At 35.0% G+C, this 26,195-nt stretch overlaps 1 protein-coding gene across 1 annotated transcript; it reads left to right on the top strand.

Annotated features, from left to right (window-relative positions):
* Window positions 1–223: 223 nt before the first annotated feature.
* Window positions 224–25,052, top strand: WDR75 (WD repeat domain 75). The gene is made up of 21 exons (XM_079135099.1): window positions 224–363; window positions 2,117–2,246; window positions 4,436–4,501; window positions 5,413–5,503; window positions 7,217–7,341; window positions 8,823–8,893; window positions 9,864–9,983; window positions 10,458–10,546; window positions 12,679–12,837; window positions 13,747–13,806; window positions 13,895–14,010; window positions 15,378–15,553; window positions 16,551–16,708; window positions 17,222–17,402; window positions 18,272–18,366; window positions 19,225–19,320; window positions 19,956–20,125; window positions 20,679–20,738; window positions 23,759–23,905; window positions 24,284–24,375; window positions 24,766–25,052. The coding sequence occupies exons 1-21, from the start codon at window positions 278–280 to the stop codon at window positions 24,968–24,970; spliced, it is 2,493 nt and encodes an 830-aa protein (XP_078991225.1). The 5' UTR covers window positions 224–277; the 3' UTR covers window positions 24,971–25,052.
* The last annotated feature ends 1,143 nt before the right edge of the window (window positions 25,053–26,195 follow it).

Here is a 26,195-nt window from a genome sequence, read left to right on the forward strand (position 1 = left end):
AGCCGGAGGGAAATGTCTGTGTACTAAATAATTGTGTAGAGATGGCTCACATAAATTCACTGTCTTCGTGTTTTGCTTTTACCTTTTTTGCAAGTCTCGGTTTGACGTTGCCCACACAAAAGATGGCTGCGCAGACGCTGGGGTGCTACCACAGAGTCTCGGGCCTAGAGGAGCCCGTGGGTGGGCGGTGCGGGCTGGGAAACACGCCCCAGACCCAGCTCTGCGAAGGAAGTTCGGGGTGGGGCCAGCGGTCCGCAGTTCCTGCGTCTGCGCGAAGATGGTGGAGGAGGAGAGCGTTCGCGTGGTTCACTGTGGCGGTAGTGAGCTGAACTTTAGAAGAGCGGTGTTCTCTGCGGATTCTAAGTATGGGGGCACCGCGCGTGGTTGACTCGGCTGAGGGCCATGAGCCCTCTGGGGGTTGGAGAACGAACTGTCAGACGGGTCCGGACTCCGCCGCTGGCCGACCTGGGCTCTGCGGAGGGGCGCGTGTGCCAGCTCCCCTAGAGCATTCGAGAGGTTTCCAGTGCCTTTGAGGAGTGGGACCTCGAGACCCTGTGCCTGTTGCACTACAGGCGGGGTGCTCCTCCCCTCCCTGGACACTGACCTGCGGTGGATTGATGGGCCCGGAGGCGGGTCCACGTGTTTAGAATCGGCTGGGTGCTGGGGCGGCTGGAAAATGGTCCAGGCGTGGCAGTGTGTGCACACTGTCAAGGCCCGTGCAATAACCCAGAGTATCCCCATTCTCTCGTACAGAATAGTGTTTGGGAATTACTAAACCTTTAAGGATTCTGCTTTGTCCCCGCCCCCCACACAACACACCCCCCACGAAAGTTATATGCCAACCGATTTTGGAACTTTGCATTAAAACTGATACTAGACTCTGTATGAGAAACACCACGAGTCCCTCTGGGGTTCAGTGTATCTGGAAACCAAACTCTGGGTTTGATATTCGATTCTTACATTGTGGGACCTTTTCAAGTTTCTTACTCTCTGCTTCTATTTTCCCATCTGTAAACTAGGGATAATATTTAGTAATCTACCTCTGGTGGGATTCTTGAGAAGAATTCATGCTTTGAAACATATAAAACCTCTACAAAAATGCTTGGCACGTTATGGCCCAGAGTCAGCTGTCATTTTTGCTACATTGTATCATCAGTAAGTGACATTGTATTAAGAATAAGTCTAAAACTCACTTAAGAATGGAGTGATAGTAAAAATCCTTTCTGCCTTAGAAGAGAGTAGAGACTGTAACAGTCTGCATTCCCACACCCCCACAATATTCTACATAGGTACAGGGCAAGTAGTTGTTGAAAGCATGCATAAGAAAAGTAGCTCACACACACACATACAAATACACATCAAACACTTTGTCTTTACAAGTACTAGGGGCTTTGTTGACTTTTTTCTTACCAATCAGAGGAAGAAACAGGCTTCAAGAACCTGGTTGTCACCAGGTTCTGCCTCCTCGGAACCATATGCAAGTATCCAGTTTCTTCTGTGTACTGTTTCGACATCTTTTTCATTTTATTCAATGTATATTTCTGGACTTTATCCTATGGGTGACATCTATTATAAAAATAGTCAAACAAAACTTACCCCAACTTATCCACTTTCGTAGTTAAGTTGCCTCTACTACTTGAGAGAAAGCCACAAATCCAGAAAGACAAAAGTAAAACCATTTCAGCAACAAGGAAAAAAACTGACCTGGACCTCACCAACTACAGCAGAGCCTTTGATTCAGCATTTGGAGAATTTAAGAACATAGGAATATACTGATGTTAGCAGAATCATAAAGAGCAATAGCTGATATACACTTGAATAACAGTATCTATATCCACTTCATAAACAGGCAACTTAGTTAAGCTGTTTTGCAGAATGCTTCTATGTAGCCTCCATCTGTAAACAGGCAAGAAATGTGACATTGGCTTCATTAATCTGAGTTAATGAATGACTCAGTCTTAGATGTCCCCATAGACTTAAATAGCACACAAGTTTGAATATATAGTTCTTAAACAACTTTGAAAGAAACCTCTGTTGCATGTAATTTTGGCAATGGACCATAGAAAACTATACTACCTATAGAGGAGGTGGTATAACTTATTTTTCTTTTTTCCAGGTATATTTTCTGTGTCTCTGGGGACTTTGTTAAAGTCTATAGCACAGCTACAGAAGAGTGTGTGCACATACTTCAGGGGCACAGAAATCTAGTGACTGGAATCCAGCTTAACCCCAACAACCATCTGCAGGTACTGTTTTATAACTGAATATCTTAACCTTGACCTTTGACAGAAAATTTTGAGTTAAATTTGACTGGGAAACTTTCCAAGTTATGATCAAGGAAACATCTGTTGATTTTCTGTTTCAGGGTATTATTCTTAGTTATGAAAGTAGGATCTGAGCTAATACTGCATTGCCCATAGTGTATTCTGTGACCATTTAATCCACAGGATGCTTAATAGATGTAAACTTGAGATGGATGTTCTTGGCTATACAAGTTTCTAAAATTCTAGAATTTAGACACAATTAAATGAATTTCTTGATTGTGGAGCTTGGGTCCTCTTATAGCATTAGCAATGTGAATATCCAAAGGTATTTTCTATCCTCAGTTTTTAACGAAGCTACTTAAAATTTATCTCAATGATATTTTGCTCTTGCAATAGTTTTTAACAAGTACCCTTTTTCTGGATTAGTCACAGCCAAGTTGGAAGTTATTGCTTGATTTTAAAATGAATTTGCATTGCCATTCACTGCATTATCACAAAAGAAGTAGGATGTAAAATAACATGGATCTTTTCTTTCCAAAACTAAATGAGCTACTCTTAAAAATGAAAGTTAAGTAACTTTTTTGCAGGGTCCAGGTACACTTTTTATCCTGTTCTTTGAAGGTTTGACAAAAATATATTTTTATGCATATCACTTGAAGTTTGTAATGACAAAAAATATTATCTGGTTAAAATTGAAATTTGTGAAGTATGCATTACTAAGCTTTATAGCCAAACCAAAAAAAAAATACACATCACATAAAAGTTCTATTTCAGGTCACTGAGAGTTAATTAAGTATGAGGAGGTCAGTTTTATCAGTAGGGTTGGTTGAAGTTGGAGGGCAGAGATTACATAAGTTTAGGAGTCACAGTATTTGTTTTGATTATATACGTTTGACTTGTTTATTTCACTAATCTATGATTCTAATATGTAGTAATTGTGATATACATTTTCTATTTAATATAATTATTTTACTTGAATAGATGGTCTATCTTTAACGTTTTTTTTTCTATTCTCTGAATTTATGTCCCTATTTGCAGAAGTCCTAAAATTGCCACTTTCCTTCAGAAAACTTAAGATTATTTAATAAACGAGGTATTTTCACTTAGCAATAACAACAAAACAAAATCTCAGTAAAACTGAGTCCACTGAGACAAAAATAAACCCATGTATTACTCAGGCCTTCTAGTGCCACTGAAGTATGGTTATCAGTCTGCAATAAGATGGTATAGAATTGTGTGCCATAAACTTCATAGCACGTTAACAATGCCACAGCATCCAAGTGCATAATAATTTCAGTTGCATTTAATGAGAATATTGATCCTTGATGGATTAGAAATTTTTTCGCGGGGAGGGGATACCAGGGATTGAACTTAGGGGCACTCAACCACTGAGCCACATCCCCAGCCCTATTTCGTACTTTATTTAGAGACAGGGTCTCATTGAATTGCTTATTGCTTCACTTTTGCTGAGGCTGGCTTTGATCTCACAATCCTCCTGCCTCAGCCTCCCAAGCCACTGGGATTACAGGCATGTACCCCGTGCCTGGCTGGAAATTTTTTTTTTTAACAGGACATTGTCCAGTCATTTGAGAAGCACTCCTTGAATACTTGTGTAAGCTGAAAGCAGTGCATCTAATGAAAAGGGACTGAGCTCTGGGAGAAATAGAGAAAAATTGAGTACTTTTCATAATTCAGTATCTTATCATGTCCCTTTTTAAAACAGATTTTTTCCTTCAGTTTTAGTTAAAACTTGAAAATAATGTATTTGCTTTCTCCAGAGGGTTGTGACAAGATTGTCTATTTTGAAGAAGCAATATAAGTTGAGTATCCTTTTCCTGAAATGTTTGGGACCAGAAGTGTTTTAGAATTTGGAATTTTTTGAGTTTGGGAATATTTTCATAAACTTCACTGGTTGTGCATCCTAATCCAAAAACCCAAACCCAAAATGCTCCAGTCTGAAACTTTTTGAGCATCATGTTGGTGCTCAAGAAGTTTTGAATTTTGGGTTTTCAGATTAGGAATATTCAACCTGTGTAAACTTCACCTCTTTAAGGTTAATAGTGAATTAATTAATGAACAGAAAATGCTTTCTGTATCAGCTCTTAATTATTCATTTGAAATCTTAATGGAATTCTATTTTTAATCTGTTTTGTACTATTTTTACCTTTTAGCTGTATTCTTGTTCCTTTGATGGCACAATTAAACTGTGGGACTATCTCGATGGCATTTTGATAAAGGTAAATGGATTGAGCTTCAGTTTTCATTTTGTAAAAAGGTATGACAAGATAATAACAGACATATTGTTTTCTTCTACAAGGTCTAATCTTTACAGAAACTTCCTGAACAAGTCATGAAGTTACAGCATTTAAAAAATACAAATTTGACTATGTAAAAATTGTATAAGTTTCCAAGACAAAAGGCAAGTAAAAACACTGGGAGAAAGTATTTACCAAAACTACTTTCTCACATACACACACACACACACACACACACACACACACACACACACACACACACACAAAATTTTTTCCCAAGCCAATAAGGAAAAACTAATAACCCAATAGAAAACAAAAACATGGGCATAGGTGAGAAATATATAAGATCACAAAAGAAGAAATACAAATAGTTAATAAACATGAAGAGATGCTTAATCTCATTAATAATTTGAATAGTAAATTGAAACAAATGGTATTTTTCCCTATCAGTTTAGACAAATTGTACATGGAAAAAAATTCTGTTGATAGGTGAAATGTAGAGAAACTGTTACTTTTTACATAATCAATTAGTGTAAAACTGAAAATACATTTTTTCCAGCAACTCTCAAAAAGAATTTCTCATTACAATAAAGGTTTTTATACATAGTGCTTAAAAATATTGTTGTGATAGAAAAAAATTAAATATAACCTTGATGTTACTTAGAACTATAATAGAATGTTATATAACCACTAAAGACTCAAGTAGATCTATATCTATATATAGAATATTCAAAATTATTCAAAATATGTATTGATTGTTCTCTGTAGATAGATATTCTGCTTGTGTCGGAATAAAGCAGCAAGCAAACCAGGTAAAAATCCCTGCCCTGTGGAACTCGAAGTTCTACTAGAGGGAACAGACAGTAAACAATATGATGCTTTTTATCTTTCAGACTTTCATTGTTGGACATAAACTTCATGCCCTCTTTACTCTTGCTCATGCTGAGGATTCTGTCTTTGTTACAATAAATAAAGAAAAACCAGGTATAGTACAATGAGCTTTTTTTTTCATAGGACATTGAGTGACTCTTGACATTTTACAGTTCCTTAAAATTTAACATTTTGGTTTTAATCTGAAACTAACCGTCCTTTGAAGTCGAAATTTAAATTACCTATGTCATCACTGCATTCATTTGAGAAGGCTATCAGTTCTGAAGTATTCAAAGGGAATGATTATACATGGTTGTATTAATAGACTTCAGAACTCAAATTTGAAAACTGTTTTGAAAGGCAGGCTAGACTTTGTCTTCTTAAAACTTAAATCTTTGCAGATATAATTCTATTCATCACCAAGATTTGATAACCACCTTCTATACTCACCTGGATACCCTTTTGAAAGGGTAGTTGCCAATAACTATAGCAAACTTGTTATACATATCTGTAAGACCAGTGATTCTTAACTTTAACTGCACATGAAAAGCTCCCAAAGAATTAAATATTATGATTCTCTGTGAAGGGACCTAATTATTTGCTTAAAAATTCCCCAGTTGTACCTCATGTGCAAGTCAGGGTAAAAAGCTACTGATTTTGGTCATTAGCCTTTTGGAGTTTGTGGCAATTTCAAGTACCATAATCTAATCTGAATTCCATTCACAATAGGATCAAGTGCTACTCTTCAGTATTTGGCACATTATAGGTATCCAGCATATGAAAAATCTAGGTATCTGTTATATAAATCTGTTAAATAAACAGATACATAAGTGTTATCTGTGTTCCATAGCCCCAAACCATAGTCTCTGATAGAAAATTTTATAAGTCATATGGGAATATCCCTCCCTGGTTTAAAAACAAGTTAATCTTTTATTTATATTTTATCATTTTATTTCTTGACTTGAATATAATATAGTCTTTTAACAGCTGACTGAGCATCTACCATTCTGCTTGCACTGAACAAAGCAGACAGTAAATCCCAACAGTAAACTGGCTAGATCAATTATATGGTAGAATTAGATGTTCTAAAGAAAAATAAGCATGGGTGGGGAATAGTCAATGTTGAAGGAAAATGTATTAAGTAAGTGTTCAGGGAAGGTCCCCAGAGGAAGAAGAGAAAGCTATGTTTAGCTCTTTTGGAGAATCAAATTCTAGAGCATTAATGATGTGTTCACAGAATAGCAGAAAGACTAAATTGGAGCAAGCCAAAGGAGAATATATTACATATTGCCTTGTAGATAATTGGAAGGACTTTTTCTTTGAGCGTAAAAAAAGAAGAAAGTTTAAAGGCCCATAAGGAATATGTCAATATTACTTGAAAGGAGATTTTATCCTAATAGAATGTGTGGTAAGCCCATAGCATTTCTGAAAGCTCTCACAGATGGCTCAGATGGCTTTTGGCTGCTCAGTTCATTACTACAGTATCCATATTTCATCTCCATTTTAAACCTCAGCTCAGTACTTTAGAATGTAGAATGCACCAGTATAAGACATAATTATTTCCACTTATTGGGCATGTATGTGTGTAAGTTGTGGAATTAGACTTGGTTTAAAACTTGTATATTTAAACAAAGAGTCTAAGGTACATTTTGTTCAAGATAGTTAATGATTATAATCTTAATGTTCTAGAGTGCTGATTATCAGTTTCCTGTGAATGAGTGATCATGTTCACTCTTGTTAGAGATGCTTTATCAGTTTCCTATGAACGAGTGATCATGTTCACTCTTGTTAGAGATGCTTTATAATAATATAGCTTCCTTTGGCTAGATATATTTCAGCTGGTTTCAGTGAAACTGCCAAAATCATCAAGCCAGGAAGTAGAAGCCAAGGAGCTGTCTTTTGTTTTGGATTACATAAACCAGTCACCGAAGTGCATTGCCTTTGGAAATGAGGTAAATTGGTTTTGCTGGTTTTGTGCTGTATACATAAAATTTCTTTTTCCTGCAGTCTCCATATTTTATATTATGATGCTATTATATTGCCTCAATGATTGTATTTTGGTATTAACTTAGAAACCTGTTTCATTACTTTAATGTTTATTTATGGTATTGTTCTTTAGGACAGTCCTTATTTTTTATATTCTCTTCTATGGCCCTTGTAAACCCTCTCATTTTCCCAAAAATAATACTGTTTGCTGTTTGTACTGCATTTCTTTGCCTGTCCCATGTGAGCCACTTAAATTATTTCATTTTAAACTGTGTGCCTTTAGAAAATATGACCTCTCTACCCACAGTTAATATTCCCATTAAGGATAACTTGAGTACTACAGAAAAATATAGTGAGGAAAGAAAATCTATAATCTCCCTAGTGATATTTAAGGTCTTCTTTTCTAGATTTTTTCTTTCACTTATATGAAATAACTTCTCCCAAAAGAAATCAGGATTAGAAATCTTTTTATCCTTTTTTTTTCCCACTTAACATTGTAGCATAAGTTCATACTAAAATGTTTTCCAGAATACTGTGTGTAGTTCATATATTGATTTAATTAGCCAAGCCCTGTTAGTAATTACTTCATTATTTTGAAATCATATACCACCCAAAGACCCTAGACATCACTGTAATGGTATGTTTCTTTAGCCTTAAGTTTTGTAGCATTATTTTGTTACTCTTCTGAAAAGGATAAATTTTTTCAAATAGATAAAATTCTTTTTTACGTTATTAAGTCATCATTCTTCAGTACTATTAGTCATTAGTTAAGTTAAAACCATGGCAACATACCACTTTACATCCACTAGAACTGCTAATGTTGGAAAGATAGAGCAAAACTAAATACCCCTACCCAATCATTCCCCTCTTAGGTAGACAAATGAAAACACGATCACAAAAGGATATGTATAGAAATGATTATTATTCATAATCGCTCCAAAATGTAAACCAAATATTCATCAACTAGCAAACAAATTATGATATGCTTTTATTTAGTAGAATGTGATTCACCAATATAAGTGTGTGGATTAACCTCAAAAAGATGAAGTTGAGCAAAAAAGTCCAAACACCAACAGAAATAAGCAATGGTGATAGAAATGAGTTGTTGCTGGTGGGGGTGGGGACATTTGGAATGACTGAAGAAGATGGAGGGAACATTCCTGTGTTGAAGGAAATACTACAGATCTTGATTGTGGTAGTGGTTATATGGACATATCTATATGTAAAACCTTGCATTTTGCTGTATATAAATTATGCCTTAATGGAAAAAATATTTAAAGCATTATACTTTAGAGAGTCTAGTTTTAGGATTGTATACTTAAGTTCTTCTTGTTTCAAAACTAAGATTTTTCTTTCTGTAGCCAAAGCATTATGTATCATTTTATGTTCATATACTCTTAAAGGGTGTTGACTATTTTTGTGAATGTTATCTTCTCTGAAACTATAGGGAGAGTATGTTGCTGCAGTACGAGACTTTTATTTGTCTGTTTATTTTTTCAAAAAGAAAACAACATCAAGGTAAGAATTCCTTTTTGTTAGTATTGTCTTATTTACTGAAAAGTTTGTTATAATATCAGTTTTATTAACTGTGACCAAAACTGCTTCTAGTTCTACATTTGAAGACTGTGAGACCACGAGGTACAGTAGAGTTTTTAACCCACCATGGGTAGCTTTGGGGTATGTTAGTTATAAAAACCTAGGGAACTTTTACCAGCCCAAATTCCCAATGCAATACACCTAAATTCTGGTCTGTATACATGCTTTCAGAATTGGATGTAGATTGAAATGACTACCAGGTGATTCTCATTGCAATTTTATGGCTGTAGGTATGAATATAAACTTTGGGATACCTAGGTTTATAAATGGATCAAATTTAGTCCATTGAAACCCCTGTGTAGTTAAATTAATAAGTATTTAAAATGGAGATATTATATACCTAATAAAGTTGTAGGGTTAGATGAATAAGATGACTTGTTTCTCTGAGAGACTGGTGCTAGGTATTGAGTAGTGACTGACTAGTCACTCCTCAACCCTGTCCTGTCTTCCCATTTATTCTGCTCAGATTAACATTTGTTAATTTTTTGCAATATAATAAGGATCCTGACCTCTTCAGAGCCAGAAGATAGACAAATACTTGGCCCAAGGGTGGGAAAGGGCCTATATATATGGCAAGTAGCTTTTCAGTAAGCTGTTCTCTAGTCAAAAGAAGACACTGAAAATATCGGTCTTCCTCACTTGGATGTCAGTAGCTCCCATAGGCAAGTTATCTTGGTAGGATAATAGTGGTCACATGGAGTTTATATCATATATTAATAGATGTTTACAAAACAGAATGCTTGATTCTTGATCAAAAGTTCTTTGAAATATCCCACATTGACATTGATTGAATTCTTAGAACTTCCCAATGTAGGTTGGAACTGCCTTTTACTTATCTACATCATCACTTCCTGGAAACTTTAATAATGAAGGGAAGATTTTTTCCCCCTAGGTTTACTCTGTCATCATCAAGAAATAAAAAACATGCTAAGAACAGCTTTACCTGTGTAGCCTGCCACCCAAAGGAGGACTGCATCGCATCTGGTCACATGGATGGCAAAATTCGTCTTTGGTCAGTGAACGCGTGGAAAGCACTATGGTCACTTTTATACTAGTTTTATAATTGCCCTGCAGAACAGGGCTGTCGCAGAGTCAGGGGAAAAGGACCATACTGAAAAACTACTGCTGGTTATAGGGAAGCTTGCTGACATCCTCCATTTCTTTTATTACTATGGTCTTCATTTCATACTTAACTACTTTACGATGATTCATAACCTTGGGTTTGTAGGGAAAGTGAAAAATTCCATGTTGCCTACAATCATCTTATTGAAGAGAACTTTTGTGTCAGCTTTTACCTTAAAAGGAAAGAGTGACAATATATCTAGTAGGGTACCCACAGATGACATATTGTTTGTAGAAGTGACTCTGGTTAGAAATAAAAATGTACTTTTTACACTTTAAGACTAGAAAGCTTGATATTATGATCCATTATATTTGGCATGCCATTGTTTATAACGATGGTTAAGAATTTTGTTTTCTCCAATAGGAGAAATTTTGATGATGACAAGAAATACACATACACTTGTTTACATTGGCACCATGATATGGTTATGGATTTGGCTTTTTCAGTGACGGGTAAGTGCCAATTTAATAAAGTATATGTATGAATAGTGTTTTACTTTACTGCATTTATAGTCCAAGAGTTTTAAAATTGCATAGGTAGGTCAAATGAATTAAAAAGAGTTGTCTATGATCCCTGCGTTTGGGGCTTTGCTCAACATAGTACTGTGTACTTTGAGTTTCAAAGCCCTTCAGAATTCCAAAGTGTACCTTTGTGGCAAAGTCTTTGAGGAACATAAAGAACCTCTTTAAGTTATGTTACCCTTTTTTTCTTTATTGTATGTCTACATAGCTAGGTGCTTGTTTTCCATAACTTAGCTACAGTTTGTCAGGCACAAAAAAATGATGTTAGTATTTACATCCATTGTCTGATTTAATTTTGACCCTCTGAAATATGTGTCATTAGTTTTCCTTTTACAGATGAAGTAAGTGGGGTTGTGTGAGAGTATAATGAGTGAAATAATGAGTATAATGAGGGAAATAATGAGAGTATAATGAGTGAAATGCCTATTGAAATTCTGTCTTCAATAGAAATATGAAAATGTACATTTTGCATTTGGTTACTCTTAGTAAGTTATGTCAGTATACTATAACAGGATGCTGAAAAGTGTAGTGTACCAGAAAAACAAGAAGGCAAAGAAGTAATTTTTCTTTCTGAGTCTTACAAGAGACTGGCAGGACAAGTATTAGATGGCACCATGTGCTCAGGTTCCTTAGAGGTTTAATTGGTTTTTAACTCACTGAAAATCTGAGGCAACCTGAGCCTACTTAAAATTTTGGATTTGGGGAACAATAACCAGTGTGTATATAGGTGAAAACCCACCTAACACAATAGCAATAGCAGGAGTACTATTGTGACATGAAAACTGAGATTAGAAGAGAATGAGGAGGAATTAACCCTACAGATTAAAACTGTACTGTTTACTCTCCTTTCCGCACACTCCCCAGAATACTAAAAAGTGATGCACTGGTGTGCGTGCATGCACATGTCCGAGGCATTGTCTTTATTCCCTCCTAACCCAAATTCATTTCTTCTCACCTTCCTCTTTATAGCTTCTTTTGCTATAGCTTCTGCCTAAATCAGGGAAAGAACCAATTATGTGCATATATTAGCATACAGTATAGACTTCATGTGACCATTATCCTAATGATCATTTCTCTTGGAAGCCGTTGACATTTAAGTAATAAAAAGACAGTCCTTCTTGTGGCTTTTGTAGTATGGACACAGCTTAATCAAATTCCTCATTGAACCTAACTTTTTATATTTGTTATCAAACCTAGTAAATTATAACCTTTTCAGCATACTGATTTTATTTCTTTAGGGTGTGTACCCAGTAGTAGTATTGGTGAGTCATATGGTAATTTTGATTTTTTTAAGAACTTCCATACTCTTCTCCATAATGATTATATTTAAAAACTTACGATCCCATCAGCCAATAGTGTGTAAAGGTTCTCTTTTCTTCAGCTCACCAGCATTTATTTTCTTTTGTCTTTTTGATAATAACCATTCCAACTAGAGGGAGGTACTATCTCATTGTGATTTTGATTTGCATTTTTCTGATGATTAGTGATATTGAGCATCTTTTCATATATCCATTGGCCATTTGTATGGCTTTTTTTTGAGAAATGTTTATTCAGGTTTTTTGCCCATTTTCATTCATATTATTTGCTGTTGAGTTGTTTGAATTCCTTACATATTCTAGATATTAACCAACCCCTTATCCAGATGTTGAGTTTGCAAATAGTTTCTCTGTGGGTAGTTTCTTTGCCCGGTTGATTATTTCCTCTTTTGCACAATAGGGTGCCCACAGGTAGTAATAATGTATTGTGTGTTTCAAAGATTTTTAATGTTTCACTACAAAGAAAAGATAAATGTTTGAGTTGATAGATATGCTGATTACCATGGTTTGATCATTATATTATATATACCAATATGGATTGCATTGTAGCCCATAATTTGTATAATTACTTGATCAATTTAAAATGAGACTTCAAAAATGATAAAAACAAAATTAGAAAATAATGACACTTGTATTTCTAAAGAGTTTTATTTCTCTAGTTTGATAAGAAAACTAAAAGTATTAATTATTTTTTTCCGTTTTCCCCCAAATATACTGTTCTTTTAATTTCTTTGGATGAATGCAAAGGCACCAGCCTGCTAAGTGGCGGGCGTGAGTGTGTGCTTGTGGAATGGCGTGATGCGGCAGAGAAAAACAAAGAGTTTCTCCCTCGTCTAGGATCTACTATTGAACATATTTCCGTCTCACCTGCAGGAGATTTGTTCTGTACTTCTCACTCTGATAACAGTAAGCCTAAATTTATTATGAGGAAGTATAATTTGTGTAATGTCATAGATCAACCAGCTTCTGTAGGAAGGAAAAATAGAGACCTTAAACTAATTAAGGATAATATAGAGTGAAGAAGCATTTTTTTCTTTCATTCCTCTTTTCCCCACCTGTCTCTACCCCCACATGTCTCTACCCCCACATGCCAATAGAAACTAACATGTTTAGAATTATTTTTATGAAAATGGAGAGTTAAGTATATTTGGTTGTTGCTATGCCACTTATATATTTTTAAAATCTTAGAGTGGGATGATGTGGGGAAGTAAAAGGAGGGTTTCAAATGGGCATTGGTGCTTTCATAAATACTATGCCATTCAAAAGAATGCTCTGCAGTTCTCTTTTGTATAGTCATTAGTTCAGTATAGTAGTCCTGTGAATTCTAACAGAAATAGGGACTTTCTCAGTATTCTTCCAAACTTTGTTCATCTTGCTACTATTCAGCCTAGATCAGGGCCTCCTTCCTTGTAAATTTGATAGCCCATTGCTTTCTTTCCCTTTGAATTATTATGTAACTCTGAGCAACCCATTAGTGGAATGACTTATTTCAAAGATAACTATCTTTTATGTAGTATGTACTCGTGGAATGGCAAATGCATACTATTAATAAGTGTAGTGTCTGAATTAAACACTTCATATGTTCATAGGCACAGTTTGTAGAACTTAGACTCTAACAAAAGCCCCCATCCCCACTCTAGATTTTTTAACTAAATTTCAAATATAGTCCTGATTTATAATAACATTGAGTTAATTGAACTTACTGAGCTATTTTGTATTCTGGCATATTTCAAAATGATATAAATTCACATGACTTCTTCACCTCAAAGTTCCAACCTACTCATGTTTAAATGTTTCTTTTTCTTTTACCCATAGAGATAGTAGTCATTCACCGAAACCTTGATGCATCTGCAGTAATTCAAGGCCTGGTGAAAGGTACTGCAACATCCCTTAAATTTGGAATTGAGTACATTTAACAGTGCATGTTTCTCTGATTTCAATTTGTTTATCACTTCCTTTATAGATAGGAGTATCTTTACTGGTATGATGATTGACCCAAGAACTAAAGCTTTAGTTTTGAATGGAAAACCTGGTCACCTGCAGTTTTATTCTCTCCAGAGTGATAAGCAGTTATACAATGTAAGATTTTGATCCATTAACTGGTCATAAAACTAATGAAAGTTCTTTACAGTACAACCGGGATCAAGTCATTTATTTGTAGTTTCATGATTCTGCGCCTATGTGTACTTGAACATAGTATTGTCTGTGGTTACTAGTTCAGTTGTTTAAAGCATAGTTTTCATGAGGCCACCATTCCAAATTACATGGCAGTCAGTTGGCACTCTTACACATGCTCTCTTTTTGTATTTTATTTTGTTTTAGAATGCACTGCAGTTAGCTATCCCACACATCTGTGCCTTTGAGTCACAAGGATAAGGAAATGAGAACATGTGTTGGCAATACAAGTCTATATCTGCTTTATGGTGAAATGATGTCATTCATATACTGAAGATTCAATTTTCAGTATAGATTAAAGAGGAACAGTTTATAATCCTGATCAATATATCCTACCTTTTCATTGTGCTCTGCAGTGCTCATTATAGATTTCTGTCATTTAATCCCTTTCTCTCTGTGTCTTTTAAACCCCTCAAAAAAGAAAGCCTATTAATAACCCCACATCTAGTACAATGCCTGAAAATAGTAAGCAGTTAGTACACATAATCCTTTACCTGAAAAGCTGCTCCAAAATCTGAAGCTTTTTGAGTCCTGACACAGTACCACAAGTGGAAAATTCCATACCTGACCTCCTGTGACAGGTTGCATCACAATGCTGATGACTAAAAATATTGTTAAAAGTACCATCAGAATGTGTGTATAATAAGATGCATATGAAACATAAATGAATTTCATGTTTAGACTTGGGTCCCATCCCCAAGATATATCATTATGTATATTCAGAGATTCCAAAGTTCAAACTAAATCTGAGGTCCACAACACTCTCGGTCCCAAGCAATTATGATAAAGAATGTTCAACTTGTAGTAGCCACTTTATTTACTTAGTAAATAAGCAAGGAAATGGGATTTTTTTTTTAATTGTAAATAAAATGCTGGCCTACTTGAACTATTATTTTTCTTAAAGATTATAAGTTTATTTCTTCTCTTTTATTTCTAGTGATAACCTGGAGATTTTATGTAAAACTATTTATTCTTTTAAAGAAAAGCACTCTTATAGGTTAAAGGTTTTGTTGAATCATATAATGGGTCTTAGTCATCACTAATTTATCAAGGTCATTGGAGAATAGTCACTACCAAATTAATACTGTACAGTGTATTCCCCTTTTTAATGGCAATTTTAATGTAAAAGGTAGCAATTGGTTTATTTTTCCCATTATCTAAAAATCTTATTACTTTAGATTGTGGCAGTTATCTTAGATATAGTTAATCATGCCTTGCATGCTTTAACATTTATGTATTAATAAACATTTTGGATTTTTTTAACCCTTCAGTTAGATATTATACAGCAAGAATATATCAATGATTACGGTCTGATCCAAATTGAACTAACAAAAGCTGCATTTGGCTGCTATGGTAACTGGCTTGCAACAGTGGAACAACGACAAGAAAAGGAAACTGAACTTGAATTGCAAATGAAACTGTGGATGTATAATAAGAAAACCCAAGGGTAATATTACCTTAGAGCTACCTATTAATTTAGAATATGAATTATTTGATTCTTATTTTATGTTTGTAATTATCAGACCTCAAGATGTTTCATTTTGATGAGATTTAGATTTAGAGATATCAAAGAGTTGTTATTCTCCTAATAAGCCTTTAATTAAGCTTTCTGTTCTGAGAAAGCATTGCTGTCTGCCACGTTCCCTTGCTCTTCCTTAACATCATGCCACCTTCCTTGGATAAAAGGGTGGAGGTGGAGGTGGAGGGTAGCATGTGTATTGTGATTAGACAAGGAATCACTGGCTTTAACAGCCAATTATCAGGTCCTTGCTGTGAGCCAAAAATTAGGTTCATTGCTTTTATACCCATACCCGTTATCTTGTTAATTTTCAAAAGAACATTATAGATAGGCCTGTTTGTCCACATTTTACAGGTAAAGAAACAGGCTCCAACTAAGTGATTGTCCCTAGTCACCCCTCTTGTAACTGGGCTTTTTAAAAATCATGACACTGTGCCTCCCTGATGTTTTTTTAGAACACACAGACTAGCATATATTTCATTTAAATCATTCCCCTCTTAAACTGGGAACAACCTTTGAAAGGTAATGTGGGTGACTGAAGATAGTAAATAAAGATGAAGGCAGTTTGAATGTTTTCTTGTTACAAGTGGGATCTGTCACACACATTGAATTTTTTAACCTTTTTTTTTAAACTACATAGTCTTAGTTTCTATACAGTTTTTCTAGAGTTTGATGCAGTAGACTTTGGACTATGAGTGAGGAACTCCCTATTTATACTTATAAGACACACAAGGACACAGGTGTTGTGTTAGATCTCTGTTTCCTGAATAAGCACACTCAATTCTAACTCTATGTGGTAATCTATCAGTTACATTTTTAAAGATGCTATTGTAAAATGTACAATATGTAAGACATTCTCTGAGTTATGACAATATGTCATATTGTCCTGATGAGAAAATAAATTTGTAGGTTTTCTTCCAACTAGGTTTGTTCTTAACACAAAGATTAGCATGCCACATGATGACCATATCACAGCTCTCTGCTTCCGTAATGCAGAAAAATCTGAAAACCCCACCTTGGTTACTGCTAGCAAAGATGGTTACTTCAAAGTGTGGATATTAACAGATGATTCCGATATATACAGTAAGTAACCGAAGAGTATGTTCAAAGAGTATACAGTTTTAAGAATTGGTATTTTTGTCTCATACCCATTTCAGGAGAACATTTTTCTATTTTTGCAAATAGAAATTGTTTAGGATATTGCTTAATTTTAGTAGATTTAAGAGATTTTTACACAAAAATCCATACTTTTAAAATGACATTCTTAATAGTGTGCTATTTAGTTGAGAGGGTTATAGTACAGAGAGCTTTTGCCATTAGTCCTTTCTCCACTCCACTAGAGGGAGATCAAAGTCTCTAGGAAGAGCACAAGGGCAGAATGGCATATAGTTAATAAAATTGTTTCTAATTCCGAACATATCTGATTCTGAATTTCCTATGTAAAACTTTTCTTCAATGCTTTACAGCACTTATAAGTGAAAGAAATTGTGGGGAATAGACTTGTTTGTTTTGTCTTTGTTTCTTAACCCTTAATGTTCCTATAAGGTTATATAGCATTAATGCCATTATTGAACATTATGGCTTCTATTTCCACAGAGAAAGCTGTTGGCTGGACCTGTGACTTTGTGGGTAGTTATCATAAATATCAAGCAACCAATTGTTGTTTCTCCGAAGATGGTTCTTTACTAGCAGTTAGTTTTGAGGAAATAGTCACCATATGGGACTCGGAAACATGGGAACTTAAATGTACATTTTGCCAACGGGCTGGGAAAATAAGGTAGGTAAATTGTTTGGGAAGCATGTAGTACTTTTTTTAAAAATTTATTTAAGTATTTCTTTGAACCTTAGTAAATTTAAACTTTAGGCTTTCTCTAAAGATGGCTTATAAGTCAGGAGGCAAATAGCTAACTAAACGGTTGGAAAGCTAAAAATTTCTGACTGTGTGAACTATATGCCAATATTTCTGAAATCAGGATTAATATTTAATCCTGCAAATTGTTTTCTTTGTATTAAATATTTCCATGGATGTGCTATATGATAATACAAGTTATATTTAAGCCTCAGTGGATTTAAAACATGCTCATCTTCTCTGTATTCCCATAAAAATATTGTATACTCAGACTCACTCTTTTCTGAGAAGGACAGGAGAAAATCAAAGTGTCTTCTGATTTACTTCTGTCCTCTTTCAGCACAAGGGCAGAATGGCATATAGTTAATAAAATTGTTTCTAATTCCGAACATATCTGATTCTGAATTTCCTGTGTAAAACTTTTCTTCATAATTCAAATTACAAGTTTCCCTCTTTTTGGTAGAGAACATAAAATAGAGTGTTTAGTTACGTGAATTTGTATATTTTTACATACATTTCCTTTTTGTGTTGGTTGCTGTACTACACATATTTTAGAGAATTGATCATCAAACCTTTTTTCCTAAAGCAAACTTTTCCATTTATAATCCCTAAAAGATTAGCATGCCACATGATGACCATATCACAGCTCTCTGCTTCCATAATTCCCCTTTTTCTTCAGGATTATTATAAGCATATGCATCTCCTTAAAAATCTACATTGCATTAAACTAATAACAGTGTTTGAAAGTCTGCAGCTCTTTGTAACTAAATGTTAACTTCCTTTTGGTTTTAACTTAGACACCTTTGCTTTGGGAGATTGACATGTTCAAAGTATCTTCTTGGTGGAACTGAAGATGGCATTCTTTGCTGTTGGAATCTGCTCAGTTGTGCATGTAAGATTATTTTTTTTACTCTAAAGTGACTTGAAAAAACACATAGAGGAGGCTGGGGATATAGCTCAGTTGGTAGAATGCTTGCCTTGCAAGCACAAAGCCCTGGGTTCAATCCCCAGTACCACGAAAAAAAAAAAAAATAGAGGAAGTTGTTAAACTTTGTCATTCTACCTAGATGTTATAGAATGTTTTGCATGACACATTTTGCCACCAAATTTGGAGTGGTAGGCCTACAGATTACTTACAAACCACCTAATTATCAATAAATTAGGTACTATTATCTTCACTTTTTTCTACTGTCTTCAAGGTATAAGACTTTTGTTGTCCTCTATATTCTTCATCCCTTTAACATTTTGAGGAATATTTCTGCTAATTTGAATGCATATTAATTTGCAGTATCCCTGACAGTATGAAATTTGAATGTAGTCTGGTATAATCCTAATAAATGTGAACTCAGTGCTGTTTTACTCATTAGAGAGTATGGAAGATATGGTAGTTGCTTAGTAATCAATGTGATATTCTTTGTGGTGACTTTGGGTAACCCAAATTTAGCAGCAGCAAAAGCATAAAGACATAAGAATCAATGAAAGAATAACTATTTCATAAGAATCATTGAAATAAAAATGCATAGTATATGGAAGAAATACTGAAGTTCCATTTTATTTCTCTCCTTCCTGTTCCTCACTTCAGTAGACCCCTTCACACATAATTTCATTGTGTCTACACTGGCAATTAGAAGCATAAAATGCTTCTACCTAGTAGAATATTGTCCTGATAAGACCATCAATTAAGAATATGTACTTCAAATAGATTTGGTAAATCTGTTCTCAGTAGTAAATCATCTTTTTTCCCCTTCAGTGGAATGGAGTGCAAAATTAAATATTAGAGTTATGGAATCTGATCCTTATTCAGAGAATATTGCTGCAATTTCTCAGTCTTCAGAGGGTTCAGACTGTAAGTACAAACTATGCTTTGATAATTAAAGGGAATCTACTACCTAAATTTTCTTTTAGTGTCTTTAATATAATTTGAAACGAACTTGCCTTCAGATCAGATGTTCATTTGAAGCCATTTTGCCTGAGGCCCAACCTCTCCTTTCTTCCAACATCACATATAAATTCAGACTTAATTGTAGGAGAGCTCCAGTACATCCCTTGTTTTTCCACAGGCCAGTCGCACTCAGTCTGCAAAATCCAAGAGGCCTCACTCCTTTGGTGCATTTTCCATTCCCCTAACTAGTTTTAAATGTCCTGTATGCTTTTTGAAACAACTTCTACATACATCTTTTTGGTACTTCAGACAAAGTAGTTCAATAAAATTTTTGTATCTGTCCTCTATAGTAGCCCCAGCTTTCTGGAACAGGGATCCTTTTTTCTCTTTTTCAGGTTCATAGTCCTCATTCCCAACCTACTTGGTACATAGTAAGCATTCAGTAGATATTTGTTGAATCAAAACCTAAGACAGTCCTGAGCTGGGCCATATACTCAATGGGGTGAGTCCCAGAATTAGTGTGGTCTACCAGTCTGAGGTTAGAGCTAACTTTTGTAGGCAAAATGTCATTGTCTTTTTTTTTTTTTTTTCCCCTCTAGTGTTTGTATTTAAGCCTAGTGAGCCAAGGCCATTGTATATTCAAAAAAATATCTCCAGAGAGGAAGTCCAGTGGGGAGTGTTTGTTCCACGAGATGTCCCTGAGTTGTTCAACTCAGAAGCTCACCAGTGGCTGAACAGATCCCAGTTTTACTTCCTAACAAAGTCACAGGTAACTGACCCCCCCTCACCCCCCACCAAAGGTGGACACTTTGTACCTGCAGTTTTAAAGAGAAATTGTCAGCCCATGACTATTGGTGTGTTTGTTTCTAGATGGAATAGTTTCATTAAAAGTTTATTTCCCAAAAGAAATAACCTGTGAATGTTTAATACCAATTTACCCTCACACCTTTGAACTTTGAGGCTCTTTAAACGTGTACTGCATTAACTCTGTGGCACCAAAAACAGAAGACAACAAAAATACTTGAAGTTGTTTTTATTAGCATGGTTCATTTTTCTTTTGAGTATTTGATTTGCCATTAAAAAAATGGTGACTTAAGTTTCAGCTATCAGTTGAATTTTACTTCATTACCAATTCTTAAATCTCTCCCAGAACACAATCTTATAACTCTCACAAGGTTATTAAACAAATTTAAATCTTCTCTGTGGGCAGATATATATATATTTGAAAGACTAGCCTTGTTTTTTAACACTTTGTATAACCTTATTTAGATTTGCACTCTACAATTTGATTTTTCACATCATTCATTGATCTCTCTTTGTAGAGTTTATTGACATTCAGTACAAAGTCTCCAGAAGAAAAACTCACACCAACAAGCAAACAGGTATGTTTTAACCATTCAAAGTGCAGGCTGCATTGCTTCCCTACAAAGCTAGTTATCTTTTAGAGTCCAGTCTGAAAAAAATGTTTCATCTGACCGTAAGGTGGAACTTTAAAACATACATTTATAAATTGGTGTTGGTTTAATTTAAAATGTCAATAAGATAGGCTTGTGATTTAAAAAGTCAAATATAGTTGGCCCTTATGTCCATGGGCTATATGTATATCTGTGGAGTCAACCAATTCTGTATCAAAAATATTCAGGAAAAAAAATGCCAAAGCATATGAGAAGATGTGCATAGGTTATATTTAAATACTATGACATTTTATATGAGAGACTTGAGCATCCTCAGATTCAGAGGGTTCTGGAACAATTCCCCCATGGATATTGAAGGATAACTATAGTACTACAAACTTCTTACAAAAAAAATCTTCTCTATGCCACTGCCTTTTTCTTTAAAGATAACCACCCCCGACTCTTTTAGTCGAAGTTTTCATTTAACCGTATATCTCTCAAAAACATTTTTATGCCACTAATTCTGGATTTTTCAGATTTAGTATTATCAATTAACTGATCCATTGAATCTGTTGAAGTTGAAATCTTGGCTTTTCACATCATTCCTTGCATATACACAAAAACACATTTCCCCTACCTGCCCCCAAATTTTCCCAGTATTGATGAGTCTTCAGTTGGTCAGGTCCATACTTGTTATCATAACCTTGTAAATAAAATTCATAGCTAAGCTACTTAATCATACACATAGTGTCTTTCCTTTTGTGATCAACTCTTTGTTTTCTCTGGCTGTAATAACTGCCTCTTTTTTTCAGTTCTTTTCACCTAACTCAACCCCCGACTTTATCCAAGTTATATATATCTTCTTTCAGTGTTTTCAGACCCATTAGATATTCTTTGAAATCATGAAGAAATATCTGCAAAAGCCTCTGACTTTTTTCAGTCTGGAATGATTGCTCCGTAGATCAGTCGCACGGTAGTCATCTTAGTGTACAGACTCGGCATCATTTGGGGGATTCATTGTACCTCTACCTTATTAGCTCCCACAGTGTTCCTCTTTCTTTGGTTACACTCTTGTTTTGGTAAAGCACATTCTTTTGGTAAAGGGAAGGTAAGTTTAAGACCTTGCATGTTTGGAAGTGTTTTATTATCTCCCATTTGGTTGGTTGAGTAGAGATGTAAGTTAAAAATCATTTTCTTTCAGCACTTTGGAGGTATTTTATAGATTATTTTATAGATTCTGGTGTTACTCCAAGTCCAAAGAATTATTATTCTTTGATCTTTTATCCTTGACTTGTTTATTTTCCTCCACCATTCATTGAATTTATTCAAAAACTTTTTTGTTGATCATCATGGCAGGATCTATTCTAGACCCCTGCAGTACACTAGTGAACAAAATAGGCAAGTCTCTAAACTTGGGGTGTTTATAGTCTACAGGGAGATATAGAACTAAACAACAAGCATTAAGTAAGTAAAATATGTAATACTTCAGAAGGTAATAAGAATTATGATGGGGTGAAGAATATAGTAAAAGAGGGTAAGTGAAGGGTAGTTTGCAATAAATAGAGAAGTCGAGGTAGATCTTATTGAAAAGACTGTTTTTCCTTTGAATGAAACTTAGAACCCCTTAGGGTTTTGAGTAGAGAACTAAGTAGGAATTAATTACTCCCCACCCACCAGCACTCATTTCTTTGTTCTTTTTTTGGGTCTTCTATTATTTAGTACTGAGCCTTCTAGAGTAGTGCTATAACTTTATTTTTGCCTGCTTTCTTTCCATTTTCTGAGGAATTACTTCATCTTTTATCATCAAATTTTTTTTCTCCCTCTTGCATGGTCTGTTTCATCAGATTTTTGTTTCAGTTATTTCATTAGTTATCTTTCATATTAAGGTTTTCTTCAGTCTTTTCATTTTTCACTGTCTGCTCTTACTTTTAGATTTGAGCATAAGCATCTGTTTGAAAACTCTCTGACATTGTGGACCCTGTCATCTGGCTAAACTATTTTGTTGAGAAAATCTCTAATGTCATTATTTTTGATTTTTCTTCTCTTAGGCTGGTCAAATTACACAGACAAAAATTTTCTTCTTAGGATCTTGCCTGGCCAGTCACAGAGTCCCACACCTGCAATCCCAGCCACTAAGAATTCTGAGGTGGGAGGCTCAAGAGTTCAAAGCCAACCTCAGCAAAAGTGAGGCACTAAGCAACTCACTGAGACCCTGTCTCTAAATAAAATACAAAAAGGTCTGGCAATGTGGCTCAGTGGTGGTCGAGTCCCCCTGAGTTCAATCCCTGGTCCAAAAAAAAAAAAAAAAAAGATCTTGCCTAAAGGATTTAAACCTGTTTACCAGTGTTCTGAGAACTCCCCTGTGTGAAGGAAAACTGTCTCCAGCTATGAAAAGGATACCACCTGCCCACCCCCAGTCTGACATACTTTTGTTGTTCTCCAGGGAATATACTTTGAGCCCTCTGTTGGGACTTAAGAGGAAATATGGGAATCTGAGGACTTCTGCAATAAACTTTCCACCAACCCATCTGTTTCATTTAGCCCTGCTTTCACTATTATTTATAGATACAGTTGGTACCAATTCTTATGCGTTTATGGTACTCTGCTGTGAATTGGGATGTTTCTTGACTTTTTCATTGCCAGCTTAAATTCTGCTTTCTCGGCTCTATTAAAAGTTATTGTCCTTCAACCTGCTTCATCCTTTCAACATGTTATTATCCAGGCCTCTTCCCCCTCTGTCTCTTCGCATCTACCCTTAGAAACCCTTTTTTGTACTTTTTGTAGGATTAGGCAAAGAAGCAATAATACATGCCTGTTTGGATATGTCATCTAAGTGTCCATTGTTAGCTTTTCCTGTAGTAAGTGGGATACGAGGCCTGTTGCTTTACCTATGAGACATGCTTAATAACTTCTAAAATTGCTTCCATGCCAGACATCTTATGATTCTATAGTCAAAGGAGTTCCCCCTTTTTATTCAGATAATTTCCCTTTTTCTTAAATCCTTACAGCTATTAACAGAAGAAAGTCTTCCTACAACCCCATTTTATTTCATATTGGGAAAGCACAGGCAACAACAGGATGAAAAATTAAATGAAACATTAGAGAATGAACTGGTACAGCTGCCCTTAACAGAGAACATACCTGCAGTTAATGAGGTAAGAAATTAGTTGAGCAAACCATGTAAAATCAATAAAATCCATTACAGCACCTTAAATTGACATTTTTGTACAATCTGTTACAAATCACTTTTGAATAATCACTTGTATACTATACAGTGTTAATACCCAAACTAAGTTACATAACCTTAGGATTTGGGATTATTTTGGCCTCAACCTGGGGTGAATGAGATGGGGTTTGCTTTAAATATTGGAAGGTAGAAATGTTTTTTTCTTTGGTTTGGCTTTTCTGTGGGAAGAGTCTTTTTGTTTTTGACTCTTGGTATTTACAGCAAAGGATACTAAGGACTCTGAAGGAACAGATTGTGCCAACGGATATTCTTAAATGAAACCCTGTTTTTCTGTTTTTCATTCCAGCTTCTTCACACTCCAGCCCATGTACTGCCATCTGCTTCTTTCCTATGTTCCATGTTTATAAATTCCTTATTACTATCTAAAGAGACCAAAAGGTAAAGTAGTTCTTAAAATGTTTGTTATTCTCTATTACAAGATGGTCTGTATTATTCCTTATTATAATATTCTTCCACTGTACTTTTCTTTTTACTTCAACTTTAAAATATAGGTAAGAATATAGGATTATTAAGTCCAATACATTGAAAATAACTCAGAAAAGATGTTCTGTTTATGTGTGTAAGGATTCAATATCTAATTTTAAATCACACATTTTATAAGTTCACCTGTTCTCTTTCTAATAACCCCTAATTTTTAAAGTGCACTCAATAGCAAGATTTTTCATTCACTGTATATGATTATATTTCTACATAGGTGCTTTAAATAAGCACATTGTTATTACTTAGTAGTACTTCTAATGGTGTTTACATCTTCTGTTATTATTCAAGTGCTGAAGAAATTCCCGATGATATAGATATGGAAGAAGAAAAAGAAAGTGATGATTCAGGTGAAGAAAATGATCTTACAGAAAAGGCCCAGGTTACAAATGACACAGGTTTGGAAGAAGACATTTTACATCAGTTGTCAAAATCTGAAGAAAAAGAACTAAGGAAATTAAGGAAAGTGGACTACAGCTGGATAGCTGCTCTTTAGGCCTTGGAGGTGGGTGGGGTGGGAGGTTGTACTTTGTATTTTTTAATCTTGTTTCTCTTGTTAAAATAAAATATTAAGTATTTACAGACTTTATATTTTTTAAAAATTGATAACGTGAACCTTTAATTTGCATCATGCTTTACAGTTGCTATATATATTCCATCACATATTTTTTATTTTGAGTCACATATTAGTATTATAAAATAGGTAGTTATTTTCTTCACAAGTGATACAAGCCTGAGTCTTGAACTTACACGTGGTGTTCCACAGACCTTACTGAGACAATTTTGTAGCAATATGGGCTGCCTAAAATCTGAACGATTGTAAATTCAACTTAATCTGGCCCAAAGTCCCATTGCTAATGGAAAAACAATTACAAATACCCAATTTTACTTTTAAAAAGTCACTGTATCTTGACTGCTCAGCACTTAGCATTTCCCTGATAATACAATCATAAAATTTATATTAAAAAAGTAAACATAAAAACAGTAAGGTATATAAATCACATCTCAATGAATATTCACAAAATTGCTGCAAATGGCTTTTTAGCATGTGATACAGACAAAATGTTTGTATCCCTACAAAATTCATGTTAGAATGGGATCTAATCTGCTAGTGTTGGCCTTTCGAACTTAATTAGGTCATGAAGATGGAGCTTCATGGATAGGATTAGGGCTCTTATAAAGCAACCTAGAGAACTCTCTTACACCTTCAACCATGTGGGGACACAAGAAGACAACCATCTAACAACCAGGAAGCAGACCCTCACCAGACAGCAAATCTGCTGGTGCCCTTTTGTCATTCTTCCTACCTAGCCTCCAGAACTATGAGATGAATTTCTGTTTATAAGCCACCAGTCTATGGTATTTTGTTATAGCAACCTAAATGGACTAAGTACATTTTAATCAGTATTCAAGTAAGATCCATACTTTTTTAAATAACAGCTATATTGAGATACAACACAAACCACAGCATTCATGTAAAGTGGACAGTTGGTCGGTTTTAAGTAAATTCACAAAGTTGAACCATCATTACAATTTTAGAACAGTTCATCATCCCAAGACTACTCATTTCCCTCAAGCTTCCTCTCTACCTTCTAGATGACAATTTATCTGTTTTTGTGAATTTGCCTATTCAGAACATTTCATATACAAGAGGAATCATGCAGTATATAGTCTTTGTGACTGACTTGTCAGTAACCATCAGTGTCACAGCATGTATCAGT

This window comes from Sciurus vulgaris, assembly GCF_902686455.1.
Source record: "Sciurus vulgaris genome assembly, chromosome: 3".
NCBI classification, from domain to species: domain Eukaryota; kingdom Metazoa; phylum Chordata; class Mammalia; order Rodentia; family Sciuridae; genus Sciurus; species Sciurus vulgaris.

Coding starts and splice junctions, on each gene's coding strand:
- WDR75 (XM_079135099.1), top strand. CDS start 278: ATGGTGGAGGAGGAGAGCGTTCGCGTGGTTCACTGTGGCGGTAGTGAG. Junction 4,502..5,412: donor TCGATGGCATTTTGATAAAG/GTAAATGGATTG, acceptor TTTATCTTTCAG/ACTTTCATTGTTGGACATAA. Junction 8,894..9,863: donor AAAAAGAAAACAACATCAAG/GTAAGAATTCCT, acceptor TTTTCCCCCTAG/GTTTACTCTGTCATCATCAA.